At 38.8% G+C, this 22771-nt stretch overlaps 2 protein-coding genes across 3 annotated transcripts; one reads left to right on the forward strand and one right to left on the reverse strand.

Annotated features, from left to right (window-relative positions):
• The first annotated feature begins 7974 nt into the window (after positions 1 to 7974).
• Positions 7975 to 10543, forward strand: LOC18030379 (protein PAM71-homolog, chloroplastic). Of its 2 annotated transcripts, XM_006414820.2 has the most exons (9): positions 7975 to 8280; positions 8584 to 8737; positions 8888 to 9071; positions 9231 to 9278; positions 9389 to 9485; positions 9586 to 9815; positions 9891 to 9941; positions 10026 to 10130; positions 10211 to 10543. In XM_006414820.2, exons 1-9 carry the CDS (start codon positions 8142 to 8144, stop codon positions 10274 to 10276), a joined length of 1074 nt encoding a protein of 357 aa, XP_006414883.1. In that variant the 5' UTR covers positions 7975 to 8141; the 3' UTR covers positions 10277 to 10543. The 2 variants fall into 2 exon arrangements, with proteins under 2 accessions (XP_006414883.1, XP_024005696.1); XM_024149928.1 differs by having other exon boundaries at positions 9891 to 10130.
• A 33-nt stretch (positions 10544 to 10576) lies between these two features.
• LOC18030381 (dirigent protein 18) lies at positions 10577 to 11358 on the reverse strand. Its single transcript, XM_006414819.2, has one exon. It carries the CDS (start codon positions 11309 to 11311, stop codon positions 10577 to 10579), a length of 735 nt encoding a protein of 244 aa, XP_006414882.1. The 5' UTR covers positions 11312 to 11358.
• Positions 11359 to 22771: the final 11413 nt, after the last annotated feature.

A 22771-nucleotide genomic window follows, 5' to 3' on the forward strand; every position in this document is an offset into this window, starting at 1 on the left:
TTTAATCCCAGTTTGGAGTTTTTGCAGAAAAGACTCTTCCCTGTAGATTGATACACTAAGCACTACATCGCAAAGTTGTGCACTTGCAGACACTAGGGCTTATGAATTAAAACTTTTCTTGCAACGTCAATCCTATTTCGCATCAGATATGCATAAGCACTTGCAGACACTAGGGTTTATAAATTTAAAACTTTTCTTGCGACGTCAATCCTATTTCGCATCAGATATGCATAAAGATGGTAAAATTATGTGTAATGCTAATATAAGATGAAAGATATCAAAATTCATAAAAAATAGTAAACCTGAAGTGTATGATGCGTGCTAGGGTTAGTGGGTCGCAAATAAGTTTTAAATTTATAAAACTCTAGTATCCTGCAAGTGCACAGTCGTGCAGTGTAGTATTTTGGGTGTTGATCCACAGGGAGGATGTCTAATCTGCAAAAACTTCAAACTAGGATAAGTAAGCAAAATAATAAACTCAAGGGGGTTTTTTGTTGGTTTTGGTTTTTATGTGAAAAGAAAAGACAAAATAAAACTAAACCTAATTCTAAACTAAATCGATAAAAAACTAAAAATTAAATAAGGTTGAGTTGCTAAGGATAATCTAGGGGGTGCTTGATTTAAACTAGGGTTCTAAACTCATAGGGGTCGGCGCAAACTTCCCCTGTTTATCCTAATTGATATCTAAGTATCTTCCGACTAGTCTCAGGTAGAATATCTTCACCTGTTTCTAGGATCTGTATGGAACTAGAATAGGAACTTGTATGGATAACCAACTCTTGTCATCTTAATCAACTAATCACTTAAACTCGACAAGTAGCTTTCATCTCTTGCCGCAAGTAAGATCATGCATTACTAATAGAATTTGTTTTTGCTCACATCTTCTCTATAGGTCGCTTTCATCTCTTACAGCGACTATGTTATTCCGAAGCTATGTCCGGCGATCTGATACATCACTCTCGTGGCTCTGATAAATCCTAGGTAATGAGATTAGTTCATGACTCTAACCTCATGCATAAGATTCAACTTAGAAGAGATGAGATCTAGAACATGGTTGAGAAAAACTAAAAATCATAATCGAACATATATGTCCCTTCAATGGGTCCTTAAAACTCAACTACTAAACTACTATAACATGATGCAGGAAAAGATAAACAATATGAAAGATGCATAAACTGAAAATAGAATAGATAGATAAAAAGAAAGAAGAAGATAGGTCAAAGGTTCAAGGGAAGAATCCCTCTCTCCTTTGACTAACCCTAAGAAAAAAAGTTTGGTGGCTCAAAAACTCATGACAGGAGCACAGACCCGATTAGGGCTGCTAAGAAATGTATCTATAGGTCCTAAGGTCTTCTTTAGGGCTTCTGCAAAGAAAAATGACGAAATGAGCTTGATGTTAGGCCTTGGGGCCGAGTTGTGATGCACTGCGGGTGAGAGTTTTCCGAGACTGGTGAAATGATGGTTCACCGCGGGTGAGAAGTGTGGGGCTTGGCCAGAAGGTGTTTTGCCGCTGGTCAGCTGAAGTTTGGACTAGTTGACAAGACAACTTGATCTTATGTATCTTTTGATTGCACAATTGGATTGACCTGAAGTAAAGTACTATGGAAATTCAGCTGGATCCTCTTGAATGTCTCCAAATTTAAGCTGGATCAGACGGTGAGAAAGTTTTCATTTGAGAATGAACTTTTGACGGTTTAACTCTGAGCTAAAAATGTGGATTTCCTCCATTTTGTTATGTTTTTCCCTAAGTTTTCTGAAAATAGTCTTGAAACTACAACTATATAAAAACAGTAATAAAAACTCCTAAAACTAATTAAAATCTTTAAAAAGCATTTGAAATTAATAGTGAAAATGGTTACAAATACGGTGTTATCAGTTTACTAGTTATATAAATGGTTTATGTAATTTCTGTCTAATAATTACATCAAATGTTATTGAGAATTTTTGTAGACAAAATTAGAAGGTTTTCACATATGGCATTTGGCAAAAATAAAATAAAATAAGACCATCATGAGAGATGAATCTCCATTTTTGATTGGTTGAATTCATTGGATATGATTATTTGATTTCATTAAGAAATCCCAAATTATACCCCTAATATAACTGATTTAAAAGCAAAAAACAAAAAAAATGAGATGAATGGACCAGAAAAGCCATCTTTTGGAGAGAGGGTATAATGAGTCTCACATTAAAAGGATTTGATACATAATTTCCTGAGCCAAATGGGCTAATTGGATTTGTTGTTGGTCCTAAAGTGAGATTCAAGTCGAGATAGATTGACATAAAATGTTATCATCTCGAATGGGAGAATTAAATAAATTCAAAATGCCAAAAGCATATATAAACTACTAATGAATGAAAATTTTTGAAATAAATTATCATTAAAAGTTATTGGTCCTCATATGAATGAATATGAATCTGGAGTATTGTAAAATAATTGCCAGACATACAATTGATATATAAGAAATTCTCATTCGTAGCTGAAATGCTCCAATAAGAATATATGTTCTTGACTAACTATTATGGCACATTAGAAACATGATTGACTACCTTGGTTCCTAAAATAAAAATCTTCAAAAGAAAAGGAGCATATATATATATATATATATTTGTTGAAAAGAAGATTAAACTCCAGAAAGATATCTTTGACATGGTAAATAATATAATTACTTATCTGAATGAAATTATTGATAATAATAAAGAGATCTCGATTAACTGTGTTATTACGGAAAATGTGGAACCAAAAATAAAATATATGTTGATAGTATATACAAGATAACAAGATAGCACGCTATATAAATAATACAAATGAGGATCATAAATCTAATTTCAATGAATGAGTGTAGAAGAGAAAAACATTGGGCAAAAAGTGAAAAAAGCAATCAAGTCGATCTATGTTAACCTTATATGAAACATAAGAAAATTTTTGACCAGGAAACTCAATTTAATGAATATCTGTTACATGGATTATAATAATTAAAGTTCACCAATATATCCATAATATATGATTATGGATCATAATTTATCTGATTTAATCATAATTTGAACTCCTGAAGAGTTGTCACATACCGTAGAATATTTAAGAAAAATAATTTGGAATAAGAAGCATTTCAGAAGAGGAATTATTTTATCTAAATTGAACATATCTTCTTCTACGCATAGACATTGGAATGGAGTAAAAAATGTCTTTCATTATCTCCAAGGTACGATTATTTTATTATTTTAGAAACCCCAAATTTGGTTTAGTTAGTTTTGTAGTTACCAAAACTGAATATCTCATTTCAAAAGATTCTAGCAGGATCTAACATAAAAAACTAACACTTTAGCATTTCTAAAGAGTAAATGAATCCAAGGTTCATTTAAAAAGGAAAGAACAATGGACTCTAAAATTATCCAAAAGAGAAAGAACATTAAAGAATAAAATGAATGAAACCCATAAATCAATAAAAAGAGGGTGTGTATGGTTCAGATCTATAACTTATCATATAAAACAATCATGTAGAATAGACATAAACTAAGAACCAACAAATGTGTATGATAATAATGCTGTATGTGTTGTCCAACTCAAAAAAAGTATCAAGAGAAATTGAACAAATCATATTCTTCCAAGATTTTTTTCCCTACATTTAAGAGCTCAAGAAGAAACAAGAAATTGATATTTAATATGTTTTCCCAAATAGTAATGCAGCCAATTTTCTTACAAAGGAGATTCATACTATATAATTCAGAAAACATGTTCATAGCATTGGAATGCATCGTCTGCAAAATCTATGAATGATAAATTATATTCATATCTTCTAGAGGGAGTTGCTGATAACACCGGTTTTTAGCCATTTTTATGGATCATTTTGATATCTTTTGCATGTGTTTTTACTCCGTTTTTTTCAAAGGTTTTCAAATGATTTCTTTGTTTTTGAATTTTAAAAGACTTTTCAGGTAACTTGGGAGAAATATGTGTAAATTGGAACAAAAGAGCACTTTTGGATTTTAAATGACTAAGGATCGTCATTGTGTTTTTCAGCTCACAGATAAACTTTGTGTGATTCAAGACTGCATCACAATGAAGCTGATTGGGGCGGGTGAGCTAGAATTTGGACTTTATTTCTTCCAGTGTGGAAGTTGTTGCAGCTATACATGGATCAGATTCATCGTCCGTTCAAGTCTGGCATAGACGCTTTGGACATCCATCCTCGAAAGCTTTAAAGTTGTTACTGTTTTCTGAATTTAATTGCAGTGATTTTGATTCCAAGGCATGTGAAATTTTTATCCGCGCCAAACAGATAAGAGATTCTTTTTCCTTAAGCAGTAACAAGACAAGTTTTCCGTTTGAAATGGTGAATTGTGATCTTTGGGGTCCGTATAGAACTCCTGCGATATGTGGCTCTTGATATTTTCTTACACTAGTTGATGACTATTCAAGGATTGTGTGGATTTACCTTTTGAAAATGAAATAAGATGCTTCTCTACATCTTTGAAATTTTATCAGCCTTGTAGAACGACAATTCACGTGCAAAGTCAAAACAATAAGAAGTGATAATGGTTCAGAGTTCATCTGTTTGTCTGATTTTTTTTTCTCAGCAAGGTATTATCCATGAAACATCCTGTGTGGGCACACCTCAGCAGAATGGTAGAGTAGAGCGTAAACATCGTCACATTCTCAATGTAGCTCACGGATTTCGTTTTCAAGCGAGACTTCTTATCGAGTTTTAGGGTTATTGTGTACTTACTGCTGGTTATTTAATTAATCGCACACCCACAGCTCTTGTCAATGGGAAGACACCATTTGAATTGATATGTAATCGTCCACTTCCGATGAACCATATTCGAGTTTTTGGATGCATTTGTTATGTTCACAATCACAAGCATGGAGGTGATAAATTCGAGAGTCGCAGCAATAATTCTATTTTTATTGGATATTCTTTTGCCAAGAAAGGATGGCGAGTTTACAATATTGACACAAGGAGTGTCTCTGTCTTTCGTGATGTAATATTCACAGAAACAGACATTCACTTCGACGACGTAGCAACTGTGTCTTCTTCTTCTTTGCTGTGTTTTGATCTTCCACTTAATAACGTCACCAATGATGATGATGTATTTTAATGATGTGGTTATACATGTGGATGTTGTTCATCCCGAAAGCTCTTCTTCTCGGCCAATACCACCACCACCACCTCAGAACGAAGCTGCTCATGTGAATTCTGATATTTGACGATGGTACACCATCTCATGACAAAGGGGTTTTTGCTGGTATCAGATGATTTAGTTGTTGATGACAACTCACATAACCTGCAGATTGTTCCAGCTATCTTTCATGACTCTTTGGTCACCACGACACCACAAGTAATCGAGGAACTCAAATTACTTGGTCGTGGGCATCTCAAGAAACAACGACCTGTTAAGCTTGCGGATTTTGTCTCGCAGTTACTTACTGAGCCGGTTAATTATCTCTCTTCGTCTCAGTTCTACACCGTTTATCAGACATATTTCATGGTTATAACTTCCGCCATAGAACCTCGAAGCTACAAAGAGGCATTTCTTGATGAAAAGTGGCATTTGCCTGTTCAAAATAAAGTCGTCTCGCTAGAAGATCTTGGTATGTGGACAGTGAAGGAATTTGCCTCCCGGGAAAACTGCGCTTTTCTGTAAGTGGGTTTTCAAAATTAAATTGAAATCTGATGGTTCAGTGGAACGATGATAGAAGGCATGTTTGGTCGCTCTTGGGAATAATCAAATTAAGGGAGTTGATTACGATGAGACTTTTGCGTTGCTTGCTAAGATGGTAACAATTCATACTTTTCTTCAATAAGCTGTCTCTCTTGATTGGGAAGTGCATCAGATGGATGTCCATAATGCATTTTTACATGGAGATCTTGATGAAGAGGTATACATGCGTTTTCTTCCTAGGTTCCGGACGAATAACAAAATGAAAGTTTGCCGATTAAGGGAATCCCTGTATGGTTTCAAAAGCTCATCGATGTTAGTATGCAAAGCTTGAATCAGCTTTGGAAGCTGACGGTTTTCACCATGACATGTCTGAGTACTCTCTGTTTACATTTGAGAAGAAATCTGTTCGCATTCATGTGCTTGTTTACGTTGATGACTTAATCATCACTGATAGCTCGGTTGGCATAATCAACGAGTTTAACTCGTGTTTTCATATGAAAGTCCTCAGCATTTTGCAATACTTCTTAGGGATCAAAATCGCACGAAGCCCAGTTGGTATGTATTTGTGTCAATGCAAATATGCACCCGAGATCCTCACCGAAACTGGTTTACTTGGTGTTAAGCCGGCTACTTATCCGTTTGAAGAGAATCACAAGCTTGTTTTGGCAGATGGCGCGGTTATGTCGAATCCTGCTCCTTACTGTCATTTGGTTGGGAAACTTATATATCTGACTAATACATGTCCTGAGTTATCCTATGCTATTCATATTATTTCTTAGTTTATGATTGCTCCTAAGCCTGCTCATTGGGAAGTTGCGCTTCGTATGGTTCGATATCTCAAACAAAGTCCCGGACAAGGTATTCTTCTAAAGACTGGTACAACACTTGTTTTGTTTGCTTAGTGTGATTCAAATTGGGCTTCATGTCCCCTTCCTCATCGGTCTTTAACGGGTTGGTTTATCCAGCTTGGCAGTTCACCGATATAGTGGAAAACAAAGAAGCATAATGTTGTCTCTCGTTCTTCTACTGAGGCCGAGTATAGAGCGATGGCAGACATAGTTCTAGAGCTTCTTTGGTTATGACAGCTACTTCGAGTTCTTGGTATCTCGTGCGACTATTCCATCATCTTTCATTCAGAGAGTTAATCGGCTCTCAAACTAACGACTAATACGATCTACCATGTTGAGTTGGATTATCATTTCATCCGGGATGAGATCGTTCGTGGTACCATTGCTACTAAACATGTTTCCACTAAGTCTCAACTCGCTGATATAATGTTAAACGCTAGGCCGGAAGGAGTTTAACAAATTTCTTGGCAAATTGGGTGTTTGTAACCTCCACAGTCCACCTTGAGGAGGGGTATTGGCCATATTCAGGCCTTGTTTTTTTGTTCTATATTGTTAATATGCCATGTATCAGGTTAATTGAATTGTGTATATAAGGCATAGTTTATCTATCAATATGAATATAAAAAACTTTTTTACTACTTCTAAAGGCTTTTTATCACTTATCGATCATAGTATATAGCAGTGGTGGAGGCAGCTAAGAAGGAGGTGGGTCAGGTGACTCAGGTGAAATCATAAAAAAAAAGAAAAAAATTATCCATGAAGCTTATAATTGTCCCACATCGACAAAGCAATATAATTTAGAAGGAAAGTTAGCACTATAAATAAGAGTTCATCTGAAAATATTAATTTAGAAGTTGTAGATTAGCACATTAGTGTTTTTTTTTTTTTAATAGAAGCTGCATATCGATCAGAAAACTAGAAGTTTCAAGTAATTCAAACTTCCCTTTTACTTTTGGAAACCACAGCCATTTGCTCTTCATCCACAACCGTCGAAAGGTGTTTTTCCTGCAAGGTGATGAGTTTTTAAGCGATTATCTAGATTGTCTAGTTTGTTTTATTAAAAAACAAATACTTGAAACTGTGATAAAACGATTTCAAAATATAAGTGATCGTAGAGTACATTTTTAGATGTTTTTCAATGTAATTTTTTTTTTTTTTCTAATGAAACTTATACAATGTTTTCTATTGTGATTCATGTCAATATTTTTCCTACTACCGCCACTAGTTTATAGAAACAAGTTATAAATCAGGGGTCATACCCTTGTTACAACAAAAAAAAAAAAAAAATAAGGGGTCATATTGTGATTGGTTTTTCTAAGCTAATACAATATGTTGCCGGGAAAAGAAAAAAAAAACAGCTTAACTTTCACAATTTTTGTGTGACGTTTCTTAATCCAGCAGTGTTCACAATACACGTGGCGCATCTAGAAGTCAAATCCCAACCGCACAGACAAAGAAACCCGAATTTCAATCCTATCTCCATCACCAACTCATTCTCCTGCTTCGATTCGAGCAAATTCCGAACGAAAGTCTCAATCTTTCTTTCTGGGTTCCTAATTTATCAACGGAACTAGCAAAGCAATGATCCACTAAATTATCTGCTCCCGTGGATTCAGAGTAAAAGAAACAATGAGTGTGACATGCTTGAGCAAGAGTGCTAATTCCGCAGCAGCAGTAACTGTATGTTCTATACGGAAACTCCCATTTCTGTCTGTGTCTGAATCGTTTCTTTGCCTGAAGAGTTCGAGAAAATCCACGTTTCCTCCCTGTAAGTTGCTCTTCCTTTGAATCGAAAGTCAAACTCTATTTAGATTCAGAAGACTACTTACGCTGCTTCTATTCACTGAATTTTGCAATTATGAGCCTAGTCAAATGATTTCTTAATTTTTAAGATTAGAACTGGAGGGTTTTAGTGTTCGCATATGCGATGTTTCTTCGAAAAGCTAATGATTCACAGAAGGAAAACGTTTCTGTTTTCTTCAGCTGATAATAATACAGGATATGCTTGAACTGATTATTGTGTTGGTGTTTTGATTTAAGGAATTTTCTGATGTACTAACTAGCTTTGTAGTAAGATGTAGGCGGAGATCAGAGTTGGATTTGCTCTGCGGAAAATTTAGAGTTTCTGCATCAAATGCTGTTGTTGGGTCCGGGAGCTATGGTGGTGAGGAGGATGGATCTCAAAGTAGTTCCCTTGATCAATCTCATGCTAATCCATCAGAAAGGTCACTAGTTAATATATTCTTTGTTTTCGAATAGTTCTCTAACTTTTTAACTCTTGTTTGCTGAATGGGCAAGTTAAGGACATAAGTGACTAGGAAGTTGAAGTTGAAGTTCTTGTAAAGTTGGTAATGTATTTTCACTGTATCCTGCAGCCTAAAGCCTCAAGGGCCATTCCCTTACTCTTTATCAATAGCTCTTGTACTACTGAGCTGCGGTCTAGTATTTTCTCTAATCACATTTGTGAAGGGAGGACCTTCCACAGTTCTAGCAGCAGTAGCAAAGTCAGGCTTCACAGCAGCCTTCTCACTGATATTCGTTTCCGAGATTGGAGACAAGGTATTATATGTATTTATATTTGTCTGCTGCTTTGAAGCATGTCGCCTTAGATGTTACCCAATTTATTGAGGCTCATTTTGTTATAATAGTTGCTTATACATTTGGTACCTTCACTTAACTGAATCGGTGATCTCACATGTGTCTTTTTTGGCTGGCTAGACTTTTTTCATTGCTGCTTTGTTGGCCATGCAATACGAAAAAACACTGGTACATTTCATCTAATCTCTCTCCGGTAATGGCCCGTTTGTTCTAGTTTAACGGTTTGGAACATCTTTTCGGTGAATACTGATGTTGTTGACCCTGGATTTCTTGACAAGGTCCTTTTAGGTTCAATGGGAGCTTTATCTTTGATGACTATCTTATCGGTTGTTATTGGGAAGATATTTCAATCCGTGCCTGCTCAGTTTCAGACGAGTAAGCTACCCGAGGCTACTTTGCTTATACGAAACGAACCATTTTTAATGGAAAATATTATGATCGTCTAATGAATACTTCTCTCTCTCCCCTTGATCAGCACTACCAATAGGAGAATATGCTGCAATTGCGCTTCTCATGTTCTTTGGATTGAAATCCATTAAGGACGCATGGGATCTTCCACAGGCTGAAGCCAAGAATGGTGAGGAAAGTGGTAAAGAACTTGGTGAATACACTGAAGCTGAGGAACTCGTAAAAGAAAAGGCGTCCAAAAAGCTTACAAACCCACTTGAAATCCTCTGGAAATCATTCAGCCTCGTGTTTTTTGCGGTAAGGAATAAGAACCTGTTTTTGTATTTGTCAAGGACCTTATTATGATAGTTGTTGGTTCTTTGGTCTAATCAGGAATGGGGAGATCGGTCAATGCTCGCAACTGTTGCGCTCGGTGCTGCACAGGTTTGCTCAGCACCATTCCACAACACCACAAGCTTTAGCTCACTAAACCTTAAAACATCTTTCTTTTCACACTCTGTGTCACAGTCTCCATGGGGAGTTGCAAGCGGAGCTATTGCTGGACATTTAGTGGCAACATTGCTTGCAATCATGGGCGGCGCGTTCCTCGCCAACTATATTTCAGAGAAACTTGTACGAGAAAATGCTTACACAAGTCCCTTGACTTGATTCATACAAACTGATGAAAAATTTGGTGGCCATTTTTGATGCAGGTCGGATATGTGGGTGGAGCTCTCTTCTTAGTTTTTGCTGCTGCCACATTCTTCGGAGTGTTCTGAGTAAACCCGTGGCCTATAGGAGAAGAAAGTAGCGGCTGAGCGACATTGTTTGTTCCTAAAGTATTCTTATTGCTTAGTTTTTAGACCAAAGCATGTGAGCAATAAACACAGACCCTTCTTACTGTACTGTTGGTCTTCAATTCCTATGAATAGGCATGTTTGTTGTATCAATTCGTATAAAATTCAGGGCTTTTTTTGAACTGTTTCAACTAATAGTTGTTGGAGTCATCACAAGAAGGAAACATTCTCATTACACAAATGTAATCACATACAATCATCCACAAGTTTTGAACATAATTCTCAGTATTTAAGATGGACAATGATCCTCAACAGCATCTCTGCTCCATCAACAAAGTGTTGCCCGGCAGGAATCAACGGCCTAACCTCTGCGAATCCGCAAGCGTTCTTAAACCTTCCGGTTCCTCCAGTGACTGACAGATGCGACATGGCACTTCCGATCCTATAAATTCCATAGAAATTGAGATTATCATTGTACTCTCCACCTTCAAGCATAGCTGTGAAAGCCATCATCTGTGTGCTGCCATCTGCTGAACTTGCAACATAAACCCCCTGAGCCTTACCAAGTGGCTGAGAACCCAAGTCAGGACCGGATGTGATTATGTCATCAATCACCGTGATCGTCCCGAAGCCAAGACTCAGACCATCAGGACCCAACTGTGTTTGAATCCCATTTAGATTCTGACCAGAAAACGCTGTACCGGACAAACCGGTACCTAGAGGAATACCGTTGATACCATTAACCGTTGGTATTGCGCCGTTGGCGTTTGGTATGGCTACACCGTTTTGAGGCGGAACGAAACCGATCTGCTTAGCAAACGGTACTTGGCCGTTGTAGATGTTTCCGAGCAAACCGGTTATGGGTCTTGCCGTGGGACTGCTTCCGCCAAGTATATCGTGCATGTACAGTTCAAAAATTGGGTCTTCGGGCGCAGGATCGAGTGCGGTTGTTACAGTAAAAAGAGCAAGTACGAGACAGATTGATGTTGAAAGTGAGAATGATGAATGTTTAATCATTTTGTAGGATGTTTTTCTTTTTGGCTCTTTGTTTTGTTTTGCAGGAAAGATTTGAGGGATTTGAGATCTGATGAATTAGTGTATAAATAAGGCGGACAGTGATTGTGAAGTTGTTAAATTTAAGGATTGTGAAGTAGTTGAAATGGATAAGTTAGCTTTGTTCTCGTATCTCTTTGAGTCCATCAAATGGTTATATTATAATCAATATATTGATGTAATGTTTGGGAAGTGAATCCGATTTGTGTGGTTTAGGTTAAGATTTAGGTTTAGGTCTTGTTGATTAGCTTAGTGGCCAAGAAAGCAATCTGGCAAGAAAAGAAATATTTGCATGTGTGTCAGACTGAGTGTTGATTTGTTATACAGAAAGGAAATAAACAGTTTTTAATATTATTATAAACTCTTCTATGATTATATAACGGATAGTTCAAATAGAAAAAGAGGAAAAAAAAATAGCTCTCTTCTCTCATTCCCATTTTTGAGAGAGAGAGTTTTTCTCTCACGTTTGGTGTAAATCTTCCAGTTTCATTTGGATTTAATAATTTCGTTTAACGGATTTCTCTTCTGTTTTACAGAAAATAACATCTGAATTTGTTCGGATCTTTCTGACTTAGTCCGGACTTGTCTCTCTTTTGCAGATCTACTACGCTTCTAGCATGAAGCGGCAAGATACGGATCCAGCGATGATGGTGAAAAGCTTCTTCTCCAAAGTTGGTATTGTCCTCTTATGGCTGAGAGTTATAACTCCCTAAATACCCTTATTGAAGAGCCTTCTTTAAGACAGAGGGTGAGGTCATGAAGTTCAGATAATCGGAGCTTAATTTGACGGAGGTGAAGAGATTTTAACCAATCTGAATCCTGTTTAATTGATGCAGAATAAGAGTAAAAGTGGTACATCAGTGGGCGAGAAAAAACACCATGACAAGCCCAGATTTGGCGATGAAGGTGGTCGTCGGAGGTGACAAACGGAGGCAAATCATAGACAGCAGTGGAATCCATCGATAGAATTTCCAAGATTCCTTCTCATAAGCCACATGGTCCTGGTTTTCTTTTCAATCGAACATGTGTTGTTAGACGTGTATGTTTAGATGTGTTCGTATTTTTATTGGGTCTTTTAGGCTATGTATCACTTTAGTAGCCCTTTTGGGCTTTCGTAATACAACAAATTGACAAAAAAATATATATATAATGGATAGTTCTACCGCTTTAGTCTTCACCCGATAATGGAATTTCCACAAGAAATAAATATTTAAAAACAACAAATAGGAAAAATGGTGCACAGAATATTTTCTATATTTGTCAATGAAACAATTTTATTTCTTTCACCAACTTTTATCTATTTATTTCTTTGTTAATTTTAAAATTTTGTATGTTATTTTTAATTTTATAATAATTATTCATTTTTACGATTTTAAATCATCTTAATAAAATTAGATAAAATCATAAAATAGTACATACTTTCCCATTTTTTATGTACTATTTGTTAAAAGAGAAATTAGGTGTTATAGCAATCTACAGAGATGAAATTAAATAGAGTAAAACTATATATTTTATTCATTGTAAAAGATACTCAATCCTTCCATTCTAATTAAAACCATACCATCCTTTAGAATCACACCACCCAACTTTTTCCACATTCTAACAAGCTCTGATTTTTCATAACACCCCCACTTTTTGATTGAAACACTTTTAGTTGAATCTATTATTTCACTTTTTAAAAAAATTTGAATTGATTTTCATTTTTTGAAAACTTTTCCAGAAAATCATAGATTCTGGTTCAATACTATTTGTAAACCCTTTCAATAATGGTGAAAAACGTCAAATCCTCCATCCCGCCATGGCTTCTGCCTAAAACCATGGCTCCGCACTCTGAAACACTGTCGTTGGAACATGCCTCTTTGCTGGCGACCTCCCAGTTAGCTCCACAGTTAACATTGTCGACATATTTATTAGAACGTATTATGGCAGATTTGATAGGTGTTATAATGGTTTTTGATGAATTGAAGAGTTTAGAGGATAATCCATATGCGATGAGACATGGACCTTGGAGCAATTTAGAAATTGAAATAAGGAACATGAAGTAAGTAGTTAGATTATTAGACATATGACCAAAGGAATATCAGTGATTGATGATATGGATATTATCATTTCAAACAGCTTCATTGATATTACAGTGGAAATGACCGGATGGACGGCTATGGAGTTTTGGATAAAGTGGCAAGATATTGGAATATATGAAACGGTTTTGACTCTTAACATGTTTTGGGTTTTCTATGATTCTCAAGGTTAGTTATCTTTATTTTGCTGGATTAACTTTAATTACGTACCTAAATTTATAATGATCCTCAATTGGAAGCAAATTAACATATGTACTATTTATACTTGTTATAGGCAGCTTCTTCATCAGAATGTTGGTGACCAATCTCAAATACTTTTTAATCCACATATTAAAGAAGTTTCCGATTTTCTAGATTGGTATAACTAATTTCAGTAAACCTATATTTATTTTACAATTCATTTTGCGTGAAAAAATCTTATTTTTTCGTACAATCATACAAGTTACTTTTTACTGATATCCATAGAGATCCAAGATGGCCGTAAAATTCTCCATCAACTCTTATTTCATTTTATCTCATGAACTCAACTATCTCTGTTACAATTCCCCTATATTTAGGGATAATCTTGAACCCTTTAATATTTATGCTGGATTTTAAGTTTTTTTTATTGAAGATATGGTCATTATCTTTATTTATGAACATTATTAATCTACTTTGACAACTTTGTAAAATAATTATTGCCGTACTTTGCCTATTTTCCACGTTCATGTTGTAATTATAATGAGTACCATATGGTTTGTGTTATATACTGTGTGAGCCAAAACTCGCACAACCAAAATTTGTTAATAGAACTCTTAGGGATCAGAAATTTCTAGGGTTTTTCTCGAGAGAACTCAAGATCGAAAGAAGATTTTTTTGTTGGGAAAATGTTTAAGTTTTATTGCTCTCAAGTTGTGATAACTTACATAATGAACATCATACATCGACTATTTATATGAATTCTATACACCGCCTAACCAAAAATCTCGGGAAAGATTTTCAGAATATTTTCTTATCGCCTCATGCGGCCGACGCCATAACGCTTCGCGTAAGGTTTTTATGGGCGTCACTTCTTCGCGGCAAGGTCCACTTGTTGTTGGAATCTGCTCGTTGAAATGTCACGCCGCGGCCCAATTCATCAAGATGCGGCTCAGCCCAATCCAGCTGAGGTGCGGCTTGGCCCATGCTTCGTGGTATGGCTCGGCCCATATATCTTTTTGCACAGCTCGGCCCGATTGTTTCTCTCCCTTATGGATTTGGCCCATTCGAGTGTCTTTTGCTGCGGCTCAATTTTCCTAGGTACTTAGTCATTTTTGAGATGGTTTAGATGCTTGGAGTGAAACCGACCCCAACAGTTAGTCTCTTCAGCTCGTCAGTTTCCGAGACGAGAGTGATGAGGTTCGTCATTCTGGTCATCAACCATCGCACCGAGACATAAGGGAGAGACGAGGCTCTTCGAAGGTTCTTTATCTCGTATGCTGCTTTCGCTGAGGCATGTCGCGAAGAGTAATAATGGGGTGTCTGTTCGACAATGCCGAGCCGTTAAGAAACAATTATGGTGAGGTATTTTTATAAGGGCGGCGCCGAGCTGATTGAAGGACGAGGCGAGGAATTTTTGCAAAGAGGATGCAGAGTCATTTAAACGATGAGGCGAGGCGTTTTCGCAAAGATAATGCCAAGTCGATTAAACGATAAGCGAGGAGTTTTTGCAAAGATGATGCCGAGCCATTTAAACGACGAGGCCTTTTTGTAAAAATGATGCCGAGCCAATTTGAACGACGAGGCGTTTTTCTTAGAAATATACCGAACCATTTAAACGACAAGGCCTTTTCGTAAAAACCATGTCGAGCCGATTAAACGACGAGGCTTTTATCGTAGAACTAATGCCGAGCCATTTAAACAACGAGGCGTTTTCGCAAAGATGGTACCAAGCCGATAAACGACGAGGCGTATGTTTAAGGATGTTGCCGAGCTGATTAATCGACAAGGCGTTTGTGTAAGGATATTTCCGAGCCGATTAATCGACGAGGCATTTGTGTAAAGATCATGATAATCGTGTGAGACACATAAATTCGAGGCGCTTACTAGGTGATGTTTAGCGCCGAAATATTATCCGAGATGCGTGCATTGGATGCAGCCTACTACTGATTCGTCTCTCGAGGAGGCCGTTGCGGATTCCACGCGCTGTATTTATAACGTTTCTGATTTCCAAGGTTCATGTGGACTCCACACGCTTCGAAACTTCTATATAAGGAGTCTTTGTCTTCCATTTTCCTCATAACTTCAGTTTCTCAAACTCTCACAAAGGTATCTCTCCCTTCTCTCTTCTTTCTCTCTCTAAGTTATTTTATTTTTTGGTTGGGGTTTTTGTTATTTTCGCCGAGTCTCCGCTGCGCCGCCAATATCGTGCGGTGACCTGATACGTACCGTCGACCTTTCCTTCGACGAATTATCGGATCTGCGCCCTAAGTTGCAAGCCGAGCTGTATTTCCTGTAACTCCCGTGTATGTATGTTAACAAATGTCGAGCCGATCTGGCAATTCGTTAGATACTTTATTCGACTACGAGCCGTGTTATCCAAATGACGAGGCGACACATTCGACAAGCTCTTCCCGTGCGAATTCTACTGGCGATGAGGCGTCTGTCGCACCGAGCCCCTCTGGTCATGGACTTCGCCAAAGTGAAAGCCGAAGAGGAAGCTCCCATTCGATCCAGTCGAGGCGAAATTGGAATTAAAACGTTTAATGGCGATCTGAGGTGCATCATCCTCCGGGAAGAGAAGGGTTTACCGAGTTAAGAGGCAGAAACCGATCCATCCGGTTCTACTTTATCGTGTCAGGAATCTCTTGAGGCATTGCGATACCGTTTTGGGATTTCTGAGGCGGTTGAGTTCGTTCTCCCATGGAACACTGACCGAGCTGATCGTCCCCTCCGAATCATTTCACCATGTACAAGGCATTTTTTGACTTGTTTTTCTCTGGTTCCCGATTCTCGAAGTTATTCTCTAATACTTGTGGAAAAATGGGATCTCGATATGGCAAATTTTGCCAACGGGTTTACGGCATATGATCGGTATCTTGGTCCGAGGTTTTGAATGTGGGATCGATATCGAGCTGAATCACTTGTTCAACCTGTAGGAGATCCGCATAGCTCCAAAAGGAAACAAGTTTTACATATCTAATAAGTCAAAACGTCGGATCATTGGTGGCTTCCCGAGTAACTATAGTTTCTGGGCCGATTACTTCTTTTTTGTCCAAGTGAACGATGCATCGGTGGGCGAGGGTTTTGTCCGCAGAGTCAATACTGATTGGGGACCACTTGGTAGCCAACCCAAAGCCTTGTTTCGGCTCGGACCCTACACATATTTTATCTTACTTTTCTGATTCGTGTATTTGTTTGTGCAGTTCGGAACATCTTTCCTGCGATTCCTGACAACCTGTTTACCGTTCGAGATGCCTTAGCCGCTAGGAAGGTCAACTAGAAGCGCCATTTCTCTCACAAGAGAGTGGAGAGGGCTCGTTCCATCTTAGCTGGAGTTCCAATTGATTCAGAGTCTTCCGAGTCTTCACCTGATACGAGAGAAAACATGGTTTTGATCACCTTCGGAGAGCAAAAGTAGAGGGAGGCCGAGGAGGCCGAGAGGCGAGCAGCAGAGGCTTCTAAGCGAAGCGAGGAAAACGCCAAGCAGACTGTTGAGACTGCCAAACCCGACGAGGAGGTGTTGGCTAGAGATGGAACGATGGACCCTAAGAAGAAAGGTGATAAGGCGGACGCAGCCAAGGAGGGTGATGTTGAACAGGGAGAGATTGTTCTCGACGCATCCGAGGGATCTTTCCACGTTGAGCATGCCGAGGGATCTTTCCACGCTGAGCATGCCGAGGGATCTTTCCACGCCTCTTGCCTCGGCGGTACTTGCGCTACCTTAAACGACGAGGCCCGATGCTTCTAATCTCGTGAAGCACGAAGCAATGAAGCGCCGACGATCCGCCGAGGAGAGGCTAAGGGAGTAGCCTCTGCCAAGGACGAGGTTCCGAAGAAGAAGCAGAAAGTGGTTCCCAAAAAGCTTGTTGTCGATGATGCCAAGGCCGATGCGCTTAAGGACGAGCGTCGCACCGAGAGGGATAATTTTTGTGTTCTTGCCTATGTACTGAATCATTTTTGTTGTGCCTGGACGGCTTTATCCATACTTATCGGCTTGCTTGTTTTTGTTTTCGAACCATGTGCCTAGACGGCTTTATCCACCTCCTTTTGTTTGCTGAACACCTGAGAGATTTACTGATAATGGTTGTACTTATATTTCTCGTGTTTGGATGGTCTTTCGATTTCTGCCGAGCTGTTTCGAGCAATAGCAACGAGGCATTGTCACTAAATGACGAGCTGTTTTAGGTTAGAACTTTTTTAACAATGAGATAAGGATTAAACAAATTTCTTCTAAGTTGTGGTGTGTAACGTATCCGGGTTGGCAAGTATGCTCCTTCCAGAATTCAGAATCATCTTAGGTCTTCGGCGATTTAGTAGTTGCTTCGATTTTTTTATTCGAATTTCCTTTTTGAGAAGAGAACTGATAATTAATGTGATATTAATTATTTTTGTCGAGGCGTTTAAACCATAAGTATGACGAGGTGTTAATCAGGATTCTCTGTTGACGAAATGAGAATAGGCTTTAGCACGACGAGGCCGGGTTATGACTAAGGATCGACGTTTCCGAGCTGGCGAATGCGTTTGACCGGGTTTTGAGAGTTCGCTCCGGTTAATGCCGAAGCGTTTTCGAGCAAATGACATATTTTATGACATTTTGGTTAGACTGATCGTTCATGAGGAGAGGTTAGGCTTTGTTGCCGAGGTGTTTAACTTGGGCCGAATTTTGCTTACCGAAGTTTTAGGCCTGAATTTCTCATCTTTGAGGTTAAAGTTCAAGCGGATAGTGTTAGAATATGACTATAGACCGGCGTTCCTGAGATGGTGAGTGTCTTTTGCCGGGATTTGATAGTTCACTTTAGTTTTAGAGAAAGCGATGTAGTCTCGACTTATAATCTCGTGTGCGATAGTGAACTGCGGCGACCGATACGTTTTTGGTATGAAATTTGTATAGCACGCTTAACTTTTTATCTATAGAGGATGTAACTTGCACCTTCATCCTAGGAAAGGTGGTAAGAGTCCGTTTAGAGAACTTTGTATTTGTTGTCTCGTTGTGGCCAGCAATGAGACGAGGTGTTCGGTGTTTGGATACCGAAGTGAAATGGTAATAAGTAGGAACCTTGCCGAAGCAGTGCAAGATCAATAAAGCACTTTGAAATACAAGTAAAAGTTTAGCCGAAGTGAACATAAACCTAGAGATAGTGGACTTGACGAGCTAAAAAATTTAAGAAATAATGTACGAGTATACGTACCCACTCCCCCCTCCCCCCCCTTCCCTCCTTTTGAGGAGGGAGGACAGCTGAACCCATCCGAGGCCGGGCTGCCTACATACCCTTTGCAGGGATCAACCCGTCCCGTAATTCATGTTGGTTGTGGTGTGTCCTCAGTGATAATATTTTTTGCTGGTGCATGGCGTTCCACGATCTCGTAATTGATTCATAAGTCATTGTTGTGAATTCGTAGACTCATAGGCGAACCACTTTCGTGACCTTGTAGGGTCCTTCCTAATTTGCTTCGAGCTTTCCAACATTCCTCTCGGAGTGTTTTGGAATATCTTTTTAAGGACAAGCTCCCCTTCTTGAACTCTTCGACTTCGGACATTTTTGTTGTAATTTCTTGCTGTTGCTTGTTGGTAGCTCTGGCTCGGATTAAGGCCTGGTCGCGCCTCTCGTTGACTAAGTCAAGCTCATCCAAGATCATCAGGTGATTCAGACCTTCTTGTCCGGGCAAAAGTCTTCGTCGAATTCCAGGGAAATCCACCTCGGGAGGGATCACACATTCTGTTCCATAGACGAGAATGAATGGAGTTTTGATTGCGTGTCAACTGCGTGAGGGAACAAGTTTTACCCTTAACAAAAACAAATGAAAGCCGCAAGTGCACAGCTAATCAGTTGTAGTATTTAGGGATCGAATCCACAGAGATTTGTGTGTCTGGTATTCTTCTACGGTTTCTAACTTTATGTCTAGACTAGATTGGTTTTAAAGGTTGGTTGTTTATCACGAATTAAACTAAAACAAAAGAAAGCAAATAAATCTATCCTAGAAATCAAGTAGAAAAATCGAATGGAAAGCAAGTAAAGCAAGTAAAATATCGAACTAAAGTAATTGAAATGCAGATCTAAATATGGCTAAAAACGCTGAGCTTTTGGGAACTCTAAGGGATCATAATCGGTTTTGACACTAGGGTAGATAGATTGGGATTGACGGATATCGATATATAGGGTTCTAGAGCTAGAGTACGGCGGTATGACTACGTCACTGTAACCAATTGTTTCTCGCAACCCTGACCAGTAGGTTTCCACTCTGGCCCTGGAAGGGAAAGAACGCAAGAGCTGCACAAGACTCGTCAATACTCACGATCTCGCCGCAGGTACGTTTCCACTCCTACGGAAAAATCGCCTGTTTCATTCTAGGGCTGATACTTAATGAAAACTTTCGCAACACTATCTATCTAGATCAGATACTAGGTGATCAATCAAGCATACATGCAATAAGAACAAGAATAAACAGAGAACAAAGTTGAAATCCCAGATCTATAAACCTAGATGTCTTAATCGATTATGAGAGCCCCTTTCGGGAACCCTAAGCCCAACTCGGGATCTACTCAGACATGGCTGAGGTCGACATCATCATTGGTTTTAATAAAAGTAATCAAAAAAAGTAAAGAAAAGAGATGAAGAAAGCTTCTCTATTGAAGAACTCGGACTTGAACAATCTTCTACAAAAACCGCATAACAAACGGCTAAAGGAAAAAGGGTTTCTGTAAAGTGTGAAGGGTGGTGTTTAAAAACGACCTAAATGACAAGTATTTATAGTCTTCAATACTCCATGGTCTCTAGGGTTCCGGAATTGAGGCTGAGAATGACTTTGGGCTTTAGAAATATGGGCTTTAGTTTGGATTTTGATGGCCGCGGTCGGGAATGACGTGACCACGGGAAATAGGTGGTTGGCCGCGGTCAGGAGGCTTGTGACCGCGGGAAATGGGCTGTTGGCCGCGGTCGCGTGACTTGCTGGCCGTCTTCAAGTGGCTCCGGGGCTAATGGAATATCTTGAGTTCCAACCGTTGGAATGTCTCCAAACCAAATGCATTTGAAAGCTGGTTGATTCTTCTATAAGTTGTCCAATTTTGAGGGTGATCAGACGGTGAGAAGGTCTTCGTCTCTCCATGAGAGTTCTGACGGTCTGCATTTATCCAAAAGAGTCTTTTTGTTCCAATTTGTGCTTCTTTATCCCAAATTACCTGAAAAGTCTTTTAAAATCCGAAAACATAGAAATCCTTTGAAAACCTTTGGAAATGGAGTAAAAACACCTGTAAAAGAATTAAAGTGATCCATAAAAATGGTCAAAATCCGGTGTTATCAACTCCCCCAGACTTAGTCTTTTGTTTGTCCTCAAACAAAACAAAGGCTAAATCTCGGCGAGAGATTTGAAAACGCAGGAACTAAACAAAATCTCAGAGACCAAACTTCTAGACCAATATCAATCAGTATGCATCAATCGGGAATAACATAGAAAATTCTCACTAGCAATACAGGCATAACTGGTCCGTTAATCTGTCATACGGAAATCTATGCACTAGGATCTAACTTCCAGTCAACTAGCTCTTAACATTCATTAAAAATCTCGGTGGTTCTCATCAAAGAAATTCTAGGCAAGACAATCTAGGCTAGGTGTCAAAAAGGTTATTGTAGGGGAAGGCTTAAAGTGTTTACGGGTTACCTGAAGATATGGAGAATGCAAGATATTATGCAAAACCGCAAGAGAGAGTGAAGCTGTTGGTATCCACAGTTTTCAGTCACTTTCTTCTTGCCATAGATTCCTGGTCTTCTTCCTCAGGTTCTCTCCTAACTCTCCAGACTTAGATTTTTGTAAATCTTTCAAAAACATAGCTCTATAAACGCTTAGTAGTTGCTTCTTGCTCCACAAATTTCGACAATCTATGACTCATTAGGCTTTTTGTTTCCTTCTCTCTTTTTTTTTTTTAAGAGAGGGAACACCTTTAGATATAGAGTCATAGAGAGGACGAAATTACCAGTTAAGATCTGTCTTGTAAAGTTTCATGAGGTTTCTGATACTCTTCCTTCCTAATTCCATTCAGTCTCCTATGTGAGTGACTGAAAACTGCGTCGGTCCTCTTCTCTCCGACGTTTTTGCACATACCTGCTGATATAAACTAAAGAGAGAATGCATGAGGATTGAAAACAACGGTTTTGGGTTGATGGTATGGTACCAGATAAAGATAAACTGGTCATCTAGGACGACGAAGAGTGGTAAAAGTGAGAGTAAAAGACGTCCTAGATGTGTATGTCGATGCCTGCCTAAAATCAATGATGAAAAAATTAGATATCAATATTAAGGTCAAATAAAATGAGCTAGTATATCCTGTCAGAAAGAATCTCCATGAATAGAAATCCTCTGGTGGGAGTTCGTAGTGCAAGTACACTAGCTACCGCCTAGTCTAGTGCTAACCACAAATGAGCTATCATGCATAGTGTAGAAGTGTGCAGGTCTAAATCATCATAGTTTTGTGTCAAACATTCCTGAAAAATACTTAATGTCGAAATAGGTTACATATTAAAATTTAAAAAGTGCTTGAAATTTAAAAGCAAAAGCAAGAAAATGATTAGTACGGATAGACATCCTCCCCCAGACTTAAATCACACTGTCCCTAGTGTGAAAAAGTTGGTGAGAAGATGGTGAATAAAAGCAAAATAAAATAAGATAATAGAAAAGAAAATGATGATAGAACTGTGATGGCAGTGAAGTGCTGATCAATCACTCATCCTCCGATGTGTCTGCTGCGAACTGGTGCTGCTCCTGTAGGAAAGTGACAATGCGCTCAAAGCGTCGTCCCTGTCTCTCAACTCTGTGCTCCAGATCAGAATGTGTGTGTGATGATGTCGATGATGAGGTGTGGCCGGTCGAAACAGATGGCTGAAAGTGAGCACGGGCCGCAGCTGCATCGCGTTTTGCCTTGGCCACTATGTATTGGCCAATGGTGAATGGTAGACGAGGTACAGATGGCAGAAAATCATCGGGTTCTGGAGTCCATCGCGGACGTCCTCCGTTACATAATCTCAGGACTGATGGTGAAGGCAAGCTGACTCGGTGCTCCTCAGTGCCAGTGCAATACTTGTAACCAAACCTGTCTGGATCGAAAGCGGCACGAGAGATTGTGTGATCGCGAGAGAAATAAAGTAGGTCATACCAGACATCGGGGAGTGGATCA

This window comes from Eutrema salsugineum, unplaced genomic scaffold, assembly GCF_000478725.1.
Source record: "Eutrema salsugineum unplaced genomic scaffold, Eutsalg1_0 scaffold_1, whole genome shotgun sequence".
NCBI classification, from domain to species: Eukaryota; Viridiplantae; Streptophyta; class Magnoliopsida; order Brassicales; family Brassicaceae; genus Eutrema; species Eutrema salsugineum.